This window comes from Astatotilapia calliptera, chromosome 16 (genome assembly GCF_964374335.1).
Source record: "Astatotilapia calliptera chromosome 16, fAstCal68.1, whole genome shotgun sequence".
Taxonomy (NCBI): domain Eukaryota; kingdom Metazoa; phylum Chordata; class Actinopteri; order Cichliformes; family Cichlidae; genus Astatotilapia; species Astatotilapia calliptera.
The window spans coordinates 8507075-8520954 of record NC_137437.1 but is presented as its reverse complement, the minus strand read 5'-3'; the positions used below and the strand labels follow the sequence as shown (position 1 = coordinate 8520954).

Genomic DNA, 13880 nt, shown 5'->3' with positions numbered 1-13880 from the left:
ACACGGTCAAGTCGACTGGTGAAATTCAAACCAGGTTCTGAAGGGGGGAAGTGATTTAAATGTTTTCGTGATGCTCAGGACTTTTTCAGTTAATTTTTAACTGCTGTAACAAAGAGACCTTACAACTCTGGGATGAATAAAATATATTTCAACTTTGCCATGTCTTCTCTTTAAGGGGTAACTTGATCCAGTAGACAAAGCAAGACGAGTCATCTGAGAAAACTCTTATAAGTCTGATTTTAAACTACAAGTCTAAATGTAATGATTCAGTAAATGTTGTAAGTAAATATGGCTGTTTTTATTAGTGATTATGAAATAAACATTACAACTCATTTGTTTGCTTTAATAAAAGATAAAGATAGATGACTGAGTCTTTTTGGGAAAGAAACACCGAAATCTTAAACCGCAGCACTTCATTCTTTCAAGCATGAACATCCAGAGATGATTTGAATTTCACTTTAAGTGTATACTATTGCATATTTGGTGTACTTCCTCATTTTTTAGCTGGTGAACATGAATACCAGACTTTGTAGTCAACAACAACAACATATGTTTTGATAATGCCATTCAAAATGCCATAGAAAGTAGGGACTTGGCCTGGAGTCAGTGTCGTCTATTCCTCTGTTATTTTGTGGCTTAATCAGATCTCTTTCATTGTTATGAAGACCACATAATTGACTTACAGTGAGCTCAACTTTTTTGTAACATAGTCACTATTTTGGGGGTAAAAAAAAAAGTGCTTAAAAAGGAAACACGAGCTACACATTTCCTGAAACACACATTTTTACATCCTGGTACCTCATTGACATGACATCACTTTATGTCAGAAAATTGTGATATCAGAAAGAAAAGAAAGCTCTAACTGGTAAAAACGTTTTTTGTGAGAAATATTTGAGTCGCTTCTTAAACTTCTTCCTTCCACTGTCTCGTGTTACTCCCCTCTTCTCTGCTTTGACTTTTATGAAGATAAAAAAGGACATATGTAATTATACCCATGTGGAAAATAAATAGTAAAAACTTATAAAAGACTTGTATAAGATGTGGCCTACTTCATACAGTGAATCATAGAAGGCTTATATGATTTACTCATGAAAGTGGCCACTTTCTCATTACTTTCATATATTGTTTTAGTAAGTATCCAAAACATCCAAGTTTCATTTATATAATTTTTCAAGGGCTCTTATATCTGTTTTCAGTCCTGTATGCTTTTCACACAAGTTTCACACAAGACAGATACAAACTTTATAAGATTTATATATATCTTTTCCATATGGTTAAACTGTGCATACAAAAAGCAAACTGGCTAAAAATTTGCAATAATTATTGAGTTTGAGTTAATCTGTAAGATGTGTTGTGTGTTAGGTTAGCAAAGGTCCTCACAAGTATGTAAGTATGAACAAGTGATGGTGCTCAGTGTAATCAGGGGTCAGCACTGTGCATCATCTGCTGATGCAAGCTCGTTATGTAATGAGCTGACTCAGCACTTCCTTCTGATTCCCGGTGGGACTCTCTCATTATCACTCATGCACACACACACACACACACACACACACACACACACACACACACACACACACACACACACACACACACACACACACACACACACACACACACACACACACGCTTCATGTACACAGGATGGTTGTAAATAAGGGTTTTTGGCCTGCAGCACGAATCAGTTTCTCTCCTCTCATAGAGCTGCTTTCCGGTGCTTTAATCTCAAACAATAAAATTTGATCAAATGTATATTTATGGTTCATTTATTGTTCATTTGGAACTGGTGACATTACTGCTCATAAACTGCAGCAGTGGTGTTGCAGATAGTGTAAATATGACATTAAAAATGAAGAAAAAAATTGTGAAGGTTTGTACCAATTGTTAAATCTAAAACTTACACAGAGAGAACTTACATTACAAGAGAACTGTAGTTACAATCTTCTATACACTTTTCACTGCATTGTTAGTAGTTACTTATTCTTATATCCTTGCTAAAGGTAACTGGTGTGACCTGGATATCTTGGTCTCAGCAGCCACTTTAGTCAAAAGGAAACCACCATAACTTAAGCACAGGCCTAACTGCAAAATAGGACACCCAGCCCTTTAGTCTTTAAACCTTGTGTTTTAAAGCAAAATGAAAATTTCTGAGATAACTAACAATAACAGATATAACAGAGATTAAACTCTATGAAAAAGCTTCAGTGCGCGAAATGTGTTGTTTGTCGCTTTTGTCCAGCAGAGGTCACTGTTCATTAAATTTCAGCCCCACTTTCATTTTCACTGCCTTTCACGGGCCGCAAAAGGCTAGTGCGCAGCCGCACTGAGTGAAAAAAAAGAAAGAAGAAATGCGGCGTGAGACCGGAAACACTGTTTTCAAAATAAAAATCGTAGCGCAGTAGAATATCGTCAGTCATCTTTATATAATAGATTATAAGAACAGAGTTGAGGCCACATAACCACTTACACAATTGCATTAACAGTGCTTTACCTATACATTTGCAATCATGGTATATTAATTCCCCCTCGTATCTGGATTTATAACCACATTTCAATGGTAAGACCTTTACATTTGTGTCTGAAATATTTAATTTGAAATTTAAAAAATGAATATCTAAATTATACCCGAAACGGCTTCGTATTTATTATTTCATTCCACCGTAACATTGGCCTGGTCGGTGTACAATTTTGAAATTTGTTCCCCGGATGTCGCACCGTCCAACTGAGACGCTTGACGACACGCGCAGACCTCCAGGCAGACGCGGCGGCGACAATCACGAACTCAGAACGCGCGGCACGGCCACGGACGTCTGTGAAGTCAGTGTCCCGCTGTTTACCTGAACGTAGCCAACCCCGCGCGCTCTCTCGGACATAACCGATACACGGACACGCGCAGCGGAGAGGCGGAAAATTATGGCGACGTTGGGACCGGAGTCGGCTCGCCCCCCTCTGGGTTCTTCTCCGTTAGTCCAGGCTCACATCGGCAGCGCCAACCTGCCTCCCAACCGGGGCTTAGAGCGGGCGCTGGAGGAGGCGGCGGCCAGCGGCGTCCTCAACCTCAGCTGCCGAAAACTGAAGGAGTTTCCCCGGACAGCAGCCAACCACGACCTGTCGGACACGGTGGAAGCAGGTAGGTTGTTCTTTGGTGTATTGCACTCCCCCAACAGCCCATCCCGGTTAGCTTTTAAGAAGGGGGGGCACACCGGTGCTGGGCGGTAACTGCTCCCCGCTATAAACGCGTCACGGCGGCGTGGAGACTCCTTTAAGTAACCGCTGGACGTTATTTACAACATTGGCATTTCCGTTATCCACGAGGACTAACTGAGCGTTTGCTCACGAAGCTGCACGGGTGGTGTGCCGAGCCCTCAGCCCTGGTGGTGTTTGCAAGTTGGAACTTTGGCTTCACCTGAACCGGATGCACAGTTGACTTTAACCCCTCCACTGAGTTGTGTTTAGCCTCCTGACTGGCCTCATTGTGACCTGAGATTTGTTCATTATTGAGAGAACAGTCATAGGAAAAGTTTCAAGTTTCCAAATGACTGAAGCCCTGTGTTTATGGAGGGCTATAGTGAAAGTGGGCACTGGAGCATTTATCACTGATCCGACTGTTCAGTGGAAATCCCCACTACTTCCTTTTAATCCATTACAAGATGTAAACAGGCATGGAGAGTTGGCTGAACCCCGACACACTCAGTCTGTGCTGTTTTAGGCACAACATAGCTATTTTCTTTCCAACCCAATCCCCTATCACGTTAATTACCAGAACACAAAAGGTTATGTGTGTGAAGTTTTCTAACATAAAGGTAAACAATAAAAAAAAGATGTATTTTTGCGCTGTAAAAGCTGAAGGAAAGGGTCTTTAAGAAAAGCAGATGTTGTTTTATATGAGGGTTCTTTGTTACAAAGAAGGCTTGATATAGGAGTCATGAGTTTAAATGTGTTTGCGCTCTAACAGACCAGTTACCTATCCATGTCATAGACTGTAGGTAAAAGATGGATGTAGCCACCATGCAACCCTCAGTTGCTTACTGAAGACTGATTATGAAGTCCTGAGCTGAGTTTTTTGTTATTGTTGTCATGTTTTGATACTAGACAAGGACAAAGGGGTGGAGCTGACTGTGAAAGAACTATGCATACACCTAGGGTGATGTCTTGTGATTCATAAATAACTAGCTAATTAGCATACCCTAAATCAGGGGTGTCAAACTCAAATACACAGTGGGCCAAAATTCAAAACTGGAACAATGTTGCGGGCTAACATTAATATTTATTGAAAAAAAAAATATTTATTGAAAAAAAAATCTTCCTCCAGATATAAGAATGAATCTTTTCTTATGGACTCAAACAAGTTTTGCTGAAAAACTGAATATGGAACAAGCAAGGCTTAATACTAAACGATATATATATTAGCTGTGTAATATCAGTAGGCCAGCTCTAATAATAATTTGGTATGGCTTCGCGGGCCAAATGTAATTACACTGCAGGCCAAATGTGGCCCACGGGCCAGAGTTTGACACCTATGCCCTAAATAATCCTGATTTATGACTCTAAAAATGATAATAATTTGGATTTAAACTTGAACTTTATTCAGTATGATCCAAAATCAACAACCAAGCCCATAAACTCATCAGGAAAGTGTTTACTCTGGTCAGAGAATAAAGGAGTCGAGGGCAATTTTAATGAACTTCTGTACAACATATGTACATATATGTAATAGCTTCCTGTCTGTGTGCTGGTAAGGCTTAAATTTGGCTCTGTGGCTGCATTAAAGGACAATAATATGACTTGCTAAGTGAAACAGGCTTTTCAGAAGTTTGTGCCTCAGTCTTTGTGAATAAAATTATAGTGTGGGTTTAATATGTTATGTAGAACTAACTATCAGTGTTCTGTATCTTTGCAATATATGTGTACAGGCTATAGAAGCAGTTAGCTTATGAAGTAGCGCTCCACTCTCTTTTTCATATGTGATCACTTAGGACTTAAAAATAAATAAATAACAGCCAAAATGCTAACATTGAGCTTTCAGTGTAAGGTCCTAAACCAATGGCTGATGGCTGCTGGTGGCTGCATCCGTCTTCTAAATACAGTCTATGATCTTGGTGTATAGGGCTTTGGAGTTGACGTCACGCCGCAGTGCATTGTGGGATTGCGGCGCCATGTCAGAAGGCCACAAATCAAAACAAACACACTGTGTTGGAAGCGGGACTGCCAGAACCTTGCTTAAAATCAACGCAAAAGACAAAGGGCTGTATCGTGACCGTTGCGCCCAGACGCCAAGAGATGGTACTTGGAAAAAATAGCGTGTGGACCCGTATGAAATAAGGCAGTGGAGTGGAAACCCAGACAGCCTACCGCCGTTGTCCTATCCCGATATCTTCGCTTACCCTGTCTGTGGAGTCAGCGCATACACGGCCAATCTTTTTTGGAATTATAAATTCCTGGAGACACACATCTAGTTCTAGTTGGGTACAAGATTTGGCCGTTTTTAAGCCTCCACGTTGTGAGTATGTTGACCATATGACCAAGATACAGCCAGCTTGCCAGCTGTGCGTTGCCATGTAAATAGTTTGCATTTCATGTGTATGTACTTGCTAATTACAGGTGAACAGATCTTGAATAAAAAAAATAAACATACTTTTCTTTTCTGTTTCATATTTCATATGCCTGCAATAATGCCAAATAACGCCGTCAACATGACGTGATTCTATAGCATCACACATTACGATGTTTTATCTAATTATCTATGACCTCAGCGCATTCGAAATACACTAAAAGCCTATTAAGAGAGATATGAATTTATTTAGGACTCACCGGAAAGAAAATGCTGCGAGCAAACCAACAAAAAATTGGGGATGGCAGAGAACTCGATATCCGCTCATCTGACCGCTGCAATCCAAGCCTGACATCTTCGTTTAGTAATATCGGATACATGAAATCCCTCCCCTTGCCTCCAGGAGGGGAAACGATTAAAAGTGAGCCCATTTTCCAGCTTCTTGCCTTCCCTATCGTGTGATCTAACGTTGCAACCGACAACGCAGCACGTACGAACCATAGCTGACGCTTCCGTGTACTTTCTTTGGCCTACTGTCATGGTGGGAGGGGGCGTGGCCCAGCTCCCGTGACATCACGCTCCAAAGCCCTATATTGTGAGTCTTGATAAGTATGGCCAGAAGCAGGACTACCTTTATCCATACTGGGGTTCATGATTGGCATTTTCTTATTGATACATACCAGGTCAAACGGAGTATAGGATATAAGGTGCAGGTCTCTGTGGTTATCAAACAGTCAAGTTTTCATCACTGACCTACTGCCCTGATCCACATAAGTTTTCAGTGTTCGCTCTGACATCATGTGGATTCATAAGGTTAGATTTGGGGGCATGCTGGTTAAGCTGATTTGCTGTACTGTGCAGGCATTTTATCTTTCAGCTTTTAAAAGTAGTAGAAACACTGGGTTAGACACGTGCTCTAAATGTTGCCTGCTAATGCCGTTGGCAACAAAAACTAAGTTGTGGCTGTCTTTGCTCTTCAGAGTAAGTGAATAAATGGGTTGGCTGTGCTGCAGTGAAGACAAGTGACGTTACTTTGCTGCACTTCGGTCTCTAACTTTGTTTATGTACACTAAAAAAGAAATGTGGATTACGTAACTGCTGCGGAGCTCACGTTTACAGAACCATACACCCACCCACCCACGCATGCATGCACACACACGCACACCGCAGCAGCAGTATGAAGTCAAGCGATAGAAGTGATGGCAGTAAAATGAGAGTGTGAAGATTGTGTGCTACAGTTTAACAGCGTTCCTGCAGTATATATTAGGGATTCCTGGTCATGGACAAGACTTTGTGATCTGGGATGTTTTGTGTCACTTACATACCAAATGACCTTTAGAGAATCCTTCTTATAAATCTAAGAGGGTGCTTGTCCTGCCTCTTATCCCTAAGAGTCAGTCAAGAGAAAAAAAGAAAGCAGGTAAAACTGGGCCCTAACAGTTTGCAAGCTGTAGATGTTTGTGTAATATGTGTCAGGACGCTGAAGGCATTTTCCTTTAAAGTGACAAGATGTTGTTGTACAAAAATGTTGTTCCAGAGATTTATAGAATTGCTGTCAAGGGCCATTGAATCTGTTCTGGCAGCACGTGGTAGCAAAACTTCTTACTCCTAACACTCCTAACACTCTGTTTATTTTTTCTCTTTAATTTGATGCCAGTTTATTTAATGCTTTCTTACCATGACGGTCTCAAGGTGCATCATCCTGATGTAGTGGCTTACAGATCCATCCTGGAGGAGACAGAAATCCCATTGGGGTTGTGTCAGGAAGGGCATCTGGTGTGAAAGTCTGCCAAAACAAACATTCAGCGTTACCTGCTGCGATGGCTCTATGAATGAGGGATTAGCCGAAAATAGCTTTTAAGGTGCATTATCTTAACCACTTCAGGAAACAGAAGGAGGTGTCAGATTAATGAGATTAATGATTTCATGTACATAGTTAGGTCATAAGTGTTTATTTAATAGTTTGTTGAGTTGTCACAGCAAATATTTGGCAAATAGGCCAAATGAGAAACAGTCTTTCTTTCCGTGTAAAAAAGTTGAACTACATATTTAATCCTTGAGTTATCTTTATATGAGGAAAAAGAAGGCCAGTCTCATCAGGACATATCAGTTTTTTTCTGCACAATAAGGAAATGCTGCTGCAGGAAATGAAAGAACTGTCACAACTCTCTGGCTTTAAATTGTAAGAAACAAAACATGTAAAATAAGAGAAAAGGTCCTGATGCTCATTATACAATAGATAAAAGCTGTAAAACTTAGTCCAAACATATGCCTTTCATCACATTTCATCACATTTTCCAGAGCTGTCCACTGGGGCCGGATTGGAGCATTTGGCAGGCTGATTCTGACCCCCCCCCCCCCCAGGCCATATGTATGACACCCCTGTTTTAGGATAAAGGAAGGGTTCAAAAAAGCCAGAGAAAACAGTGCAGCCATGAGGATTATCAGCCTTACGGGCTTCATGCATTAAGATACGTGGGTTCAAAATATCTGTATCAGCCAATATTGGCCTTACTGACTGGTACCTCCTGCAAATTCTGGCTCAATACTCGAAGATCATGGGATAAAGGGATAAAAAATGATAAACATTTGGTTGCATGTCAGCGTATTGGTGTATCAAAGTTAGAGCAGGGCGATATGGCCAAAAATATTTATCACGATATATATTTGAAAATTTGCGATAACGATATAACTGACGATATAATTGATGCGAGACAAAATACAACTCCACAACATTACTAGCGCAAAAAGACAACCTTCCATTTATTTTCACTTAAACAAGAAGCTGGTTTTTATGTACATTAAAGCTTTATAAAAATTTAACAGTGCAAATGCAAATTCCTTGCTGAAAGTTTAACCAAAAGGCATTTCCAGTAGAAATGGGCTGACATATCCTGAGCATAACCATGTATAATATCCACTGAAGTTAAAAAGAGGTGCTTTGCAACATTAAACTGCAGTGTGCAGTACGCATTTTTCGGACCATAAGGTGCACGGGATTATAAGGCACATTAAGCGAAACAAAGCAGTCAGATAAATCAAACTTTATTAAACTCATTCTTCTTGCTTCCTCCACTTCTGTACCATTGATTCATTAATGTTGAATTCTCTGGCAGCTGCTCTATTCCCATGTTGTTGCAGTATATTAATGACTAACCTCGTATTGTGGATGGATTATCTCAGTTGTTCTCCTGACTGAAGTTTGGTCCGTTTACAGCATCCTGCCATGCGACTGCATTTGTCTCTAACCATGAAGAACCTTCACGTTAACTTTTATAAGTGGAAAAGTGTTAGTGTTCGTCCTCCAGCTTCACTGTTTATGTTATGCTAACATAGCTGTGTCGCTAGCGATCACGGAGCACATCATTATATACCAGCTAGCCCAACTTCAGTAACCCTACAAACGTCACTGCTGTTTAGTTTCCTGTCTTCATTTATGTTGGAAGTGATAGCAGAGCTGTACGTTTGAATTTTTTCAGAAATCTCTCCGTCAGAACATGCAATATCATGCTTAGGTAACTAGCGAAACTAGCGAGCTAACTTCCGCTAGCTTCCTGCTAACTTCTAACTCCGTTAAATGTAATAACTTTTGTTTTCATGGATGCCTGGAAGTTAAACTTTATAGTTACACCTGGTAAAGCAGCAATGCTGATCGTTTTATTAAAGATGAAAGAATTTAGACAGTTTTTAACTCTCAGTGATGCTGCAGTGTTCGTTTGACCTGAAGTATACGGAGTTTAGGACCCAGATTACTCCCAGATTTAAGAGCATCTTAGTCCGACAAATATGACAATAACAACGGCCGCTTGCATGTTCTGCAAAAAAATGTGCTTTGTCGTGTATCTGACGGACAAACACCAAACCAGTTCCACATCACGGAAGTTGCACCATTTTTACAAACCAATTCTGGTTCATCTGTTTCACTCAACAATCGGCCATGTGCGTATGAAAACAAAGGCACTGCGCATGCGCGTTTTACTCCCATTCTATCGCGATATTTCATTTTCCTATCGTTGCCTAACATTATACCGGTATTACCGTGAACGGTATAATATGGCCCAGCCCTAATCAAAGTATCTCTGGCGCTGGGAAAAAGAACCGAAGAAGCTTGAAAATCCTGCTGTAGACATTTTGGAGTGGATATGACCGACATGCTGGTGTGACAGTAGTAAACAGTGGCCTGTTGAGTTTTCTGTAGTGAAGATGGAGGCGTCTCTGATCACACAGCAACTGTGATCAGTTCCCATGAAAAGAAATGAGATGAGACAGAACAAAGTGAGTCACTGTGACAGACGAGCGTGCTGTGGAAGCACTCGTCTTTAAATGCACACATGCACACGCGTATTTATATAAATCAGCTAAAGTGCACACAGAAGCAGTGTGTCAGAGTCGACAGAAGTGCAAGGACTCACACTGTGCTTCCTCCTAGTTTCATATCAGCAGCCGCGCAAGTCTCGGCTTGTAGTGAAACACAAGCTGGAGCTGCTTTCCTTACAGCCTCCTCCCACTAATGGCTTCTCTCAAACTAAGAGGTGGCTTTTTGTTGGAAAAGAGCTACTTTTAGAGTGTTTACAGTCACTCGGGTGAACCACGCTGAAAGGCGGGCTGAAGAAACACAGAAAGATGGCGGGTTTAACTCCTTTCTGCAGTTGCTGTTTTGGGCCTGCTTCTGCCTGTTCTCAAACCTCTATTTAATACTTAATCACACCTGATTCATACAACACACAGATGAAGAAGAGATTTGAAACATCACATCATAAAGCATCATTATAATTTTGTATGGTGCTGAAAAAGTATAAGGCACATTTTCAAAAGCTTCCTCGTGGAAGATGTTGCACATGGTTGTGATCAAGGAAGAGGGACTGAAACAGTTATAAAGGATAAAGAAAAAGAACACTGAGAACGATCAGAGGCTGATGTTGATTGTTAACAGGGTAAAATGTGGTATATCTAATTGAACGTGAGATAAGATTTATTAATATGACACGCTCAGGGAGGGGCTGCATATGTGTGGTTGCAGGTATTTATTTTAGGGTAGATTATATCACTTGTGTCCAGGAACTGAAAGGTGAAGGAAGGTGATTTTCAAACCAAACCAACCAGTCAGTCTGCTTTCAAATGTGGTGGGATCAACAGCAACTACCAAACCGTGTGTGTGTGTGTCTGTTTGTGTGTTTGGGGTGTTAAACATCCCTTAACTGCCAGACAGTTAAAAGATAAACAGAATGACATAATGTTTAGTTCTGAGGAATGACAAAATTTTAACCGCAGATTTTATTTATTTATTTTTTAAATCGCAATCATCCACAGCAATAACACGTAACTGATTTTGCTTTCATTTTATGCGCTTACAAATCCTCTTTTGTACCGTTCCTGATATAATTGCTATATATAAAAGTTCTAGCACTCAGGGTGAAAGTGTTTGGGAAAAATCTGGGAACTTGAAGGGGATTTCTGTTTAAAGATGATTCCAGGAAAGAGGAAGAGAGTAGGGAGATGATTTTTTTCAGTAATAAAACTGATTCTTTCTGGTCACCACTGTACAGTTGTGAGAATGGCATGAATATTAGTTTTCACAAAGTCTGTTTATGTGAAGAGTCAATATTTGCAGTGTTGGCCCTTCTTTTTCAAGAACAGTTGGCCCTGAGATGCTGTCAATCAACTTCTGGGCCAAATCTTGGCTGATGGCAACCCATTCTTCCATAATCAAAGTTTGGAGTTTGTCAGAATTAGTGGGTTGTTGTTTGTCCATCTGCCTCTTGAGGATTGGCCACAAGTTCTCAATTGGCTTAAGGTCTGGGGAGTTTCCTGGCTATGGACCCAAAATTTCAATGTTTTTTTTCCTGAGCTACTTAGTTATCACTTTGGCATTATGGCACGGTGCTCCATCGTGCTGAACCATTGTTCCTTACCAAACTGTTCTTGGATGGTTGGAAGAAGTTGCTGTCGGAGGATGTTTTGGTACCATTCTTTATTCATAGCTGTGTTCTTTGGCAAAATTGTGGGAAAGCGGCCTCACACATGAATAGTCCCAGGATGCTTTACTGTTGGCATGAGACAGGGCTGATGGTAGCGCTCACCTTTTTTTCCCCAGACATCCTTTTTTCCAGATGCTCCAAACATCTTTATCAGAAAAAACGACTTTACGCCTGTCCTCAGCAGTCCACTCGCTGTACTTTTTTTACAGAATATCAGTCTGTCCCTGATGTTTTTCTTTTTGTTTGTTTGTTGAAGAGAAGTGGCTTCTTTGCTGCTCTTCTTGACACCAGGCCATCTTCCAGAAGTCTCGGCCTCACTGTGCATGCAGATGCACTCACACCTGCCTGCTGCCAGTCCTGAGCAAGCTCTGCACTGGTGGCACTCAGATCCCGCAGCTGAATCATCTTTAGGAGCCAGTCCTGGTGCTTCTTGACTTTCTTGGGCACCCTGAAGCCTTCTTCACAACAACTGAATCTTTACCCCTGAAGTTCTTGATGATCCGATAATGGTAGATTTACGTGCAATCTTAGTAGCAACAACATCCTTGCCTGTGAAGCCCTATTTATGCACCGCGATGATAGCTGCATGTGTTTCCTTGCAGATAACCATGGTTAACAGGAAGAACAATGATTTCAAACATCACCCTCCTTTTTAACACATCCACTCTGCTATTCTAACTCAGTTAGCATGACATAATCTCCAGCATGCATTCCCACAAAAGATCCACGATCTAATTATTTTGCCTTCTCAATAACTAATAATAATAGGCTTAAAGTTATGACTGTTTTCTACAACAGTATCAGAGCTGCAGCATCATCTGGTGGCAGATGGCCACGGCCACATAACATGTGACAATTTAATGACCTTGACAATCAATTAAAATATTAACACTTAGATTCACCGAGTTGTACGTCCTGTACCTTCTAGTGACAATAACGATAATTAGTCCTCTAGTGATGGGCTAATGTATAAGGTGATCAGTTCAATTCAGTTTCATGTTCTTTGTTGGCTGCTCTACTTGTCAGCAGCCGTGCACTGATATCTAGCCCGAGAGCTAACATGGCATGGAGGAAACAATCAGCAGAGGGTCATCAGGATCCAGCTCCACGGTTGAGTGTAAAAAATGTTGACTTACTCATAAGCCCTGTACCTCACTGAAAAAGGGACCTGGAGGTATTCCTTCAACACCGGTGTCTAAATGGTCCTCGGCTATGGAGCGCTCGTTTTGTAATAAATGTATCACTAATATACAAACATGTTTATATCTGGAAGGCTTGAATCAGAGGTGTACAATGTATGATGGGGCTATGAATTATTCAGTTAATTTCTTCATCAATTAATCATCTTCTCCTCATATTACTACATAGATGCAGAAAAACACTGTAGCTGTCTCTGTGCTGCTGTGTGGTTGTGTTACTGTCCTACAGTGGACACACTGATGAGCTTTTTGGTATTAATGCTCTGCCTGTCTGCTGTGGGTTTTATGTGTGTGAGCATGTGCTTCCCACCACATACCCAGCTCTAGACAATACACATTTCTGCAGTGTTTGGCAGTTTTTTTTAGTGGACAGACACGAACACACAGGCACGCACACAAAGAGCTTTACAATATGTGTGTAAACTGACAGCAACAACCTCCCTGCGTTTGTCAGGTGTACTGTGCAAATTTTTATATGGACTTAAAAAGTTCAAATTGTTCTCCACTTGTACTTAAATGCATTTGCACATAGAAGCATGTTCATCAGTATATCTGCGATTTATTCTGTTAATAGGCAGTTTTTTTTGTTGACCATCAACCCTAACGGAGTGAGACATTCTCTGACCATCAGCAGGTTGGATTGCCATATCTCAGCATTTTTTATTGCACTGTGGTTACTTTCCAAGTGTGTACATGAAAGGTGGAGGAAGTCCCAGAGCACAGACCAAGTTACCAATCAAAAGTGACTACAATAATAATAATAATGATAATAGTTTTTTTTTTTCATTTTTTGTTTAATAGCCAACCCAACTGAAATCATGCCTTTAAATTATGTAGATCAAATTTTAGTTGGGACATTCACTATTTGCAGCAAGATGCTTTTGGAAAATTAGCTGCACAATACACAGTTAATAAATGCTTGTTTTCTGTTGCTATATGAATGCAGTTTATTTATTTCTACTAATATTTCTTTACTTTAGACTTTTCTTTGAGGAGGAATTTGAGAAGTTTGTAGTGGTGCAACTGCCCAAACTTTAAGCCACGATTGTATTTTTTATCCTAAAACTGCTGCATGAGAAGCGCTGTCACTGAACTGGTGACGTTCAGGGTGTACCCGCCTATCGCTATAATGTCAGCTGGAATAGGAGCAGATGC

The 13880-nt window shown here is 40.6% G+C and overlaps 1 protein-coding gene across 6 annotated transcripts in view; it reads left to right on the top strand.

The window, feature by feature from the left end:
• The first annotated feature begins 2407 nt into the window (after positions 1-2407).
• lrch1 (leucine-rich repeats and calponin homology (CH) domain containing 1) overlaps positions 2408-13880 on the top strand; it is a 101437-nt gene continuing 89964 nt past the window's right edge. For all 6 annotated transcript variants that reach the window (XM_080291143.1, XM_080291142.1, XM_080291139.1 and 3 more), the window contains exon 1: positions 2408-3127. In XM_080291143.1, the coding sequence (XP_080147269.1) occupies positions 2911-3127 (217 nt within the window). In that variant the 5' untranslated portion in view covers positions 2408-2910. The remainder of the gene's footprint in view (positions 3128-13880) is intronic.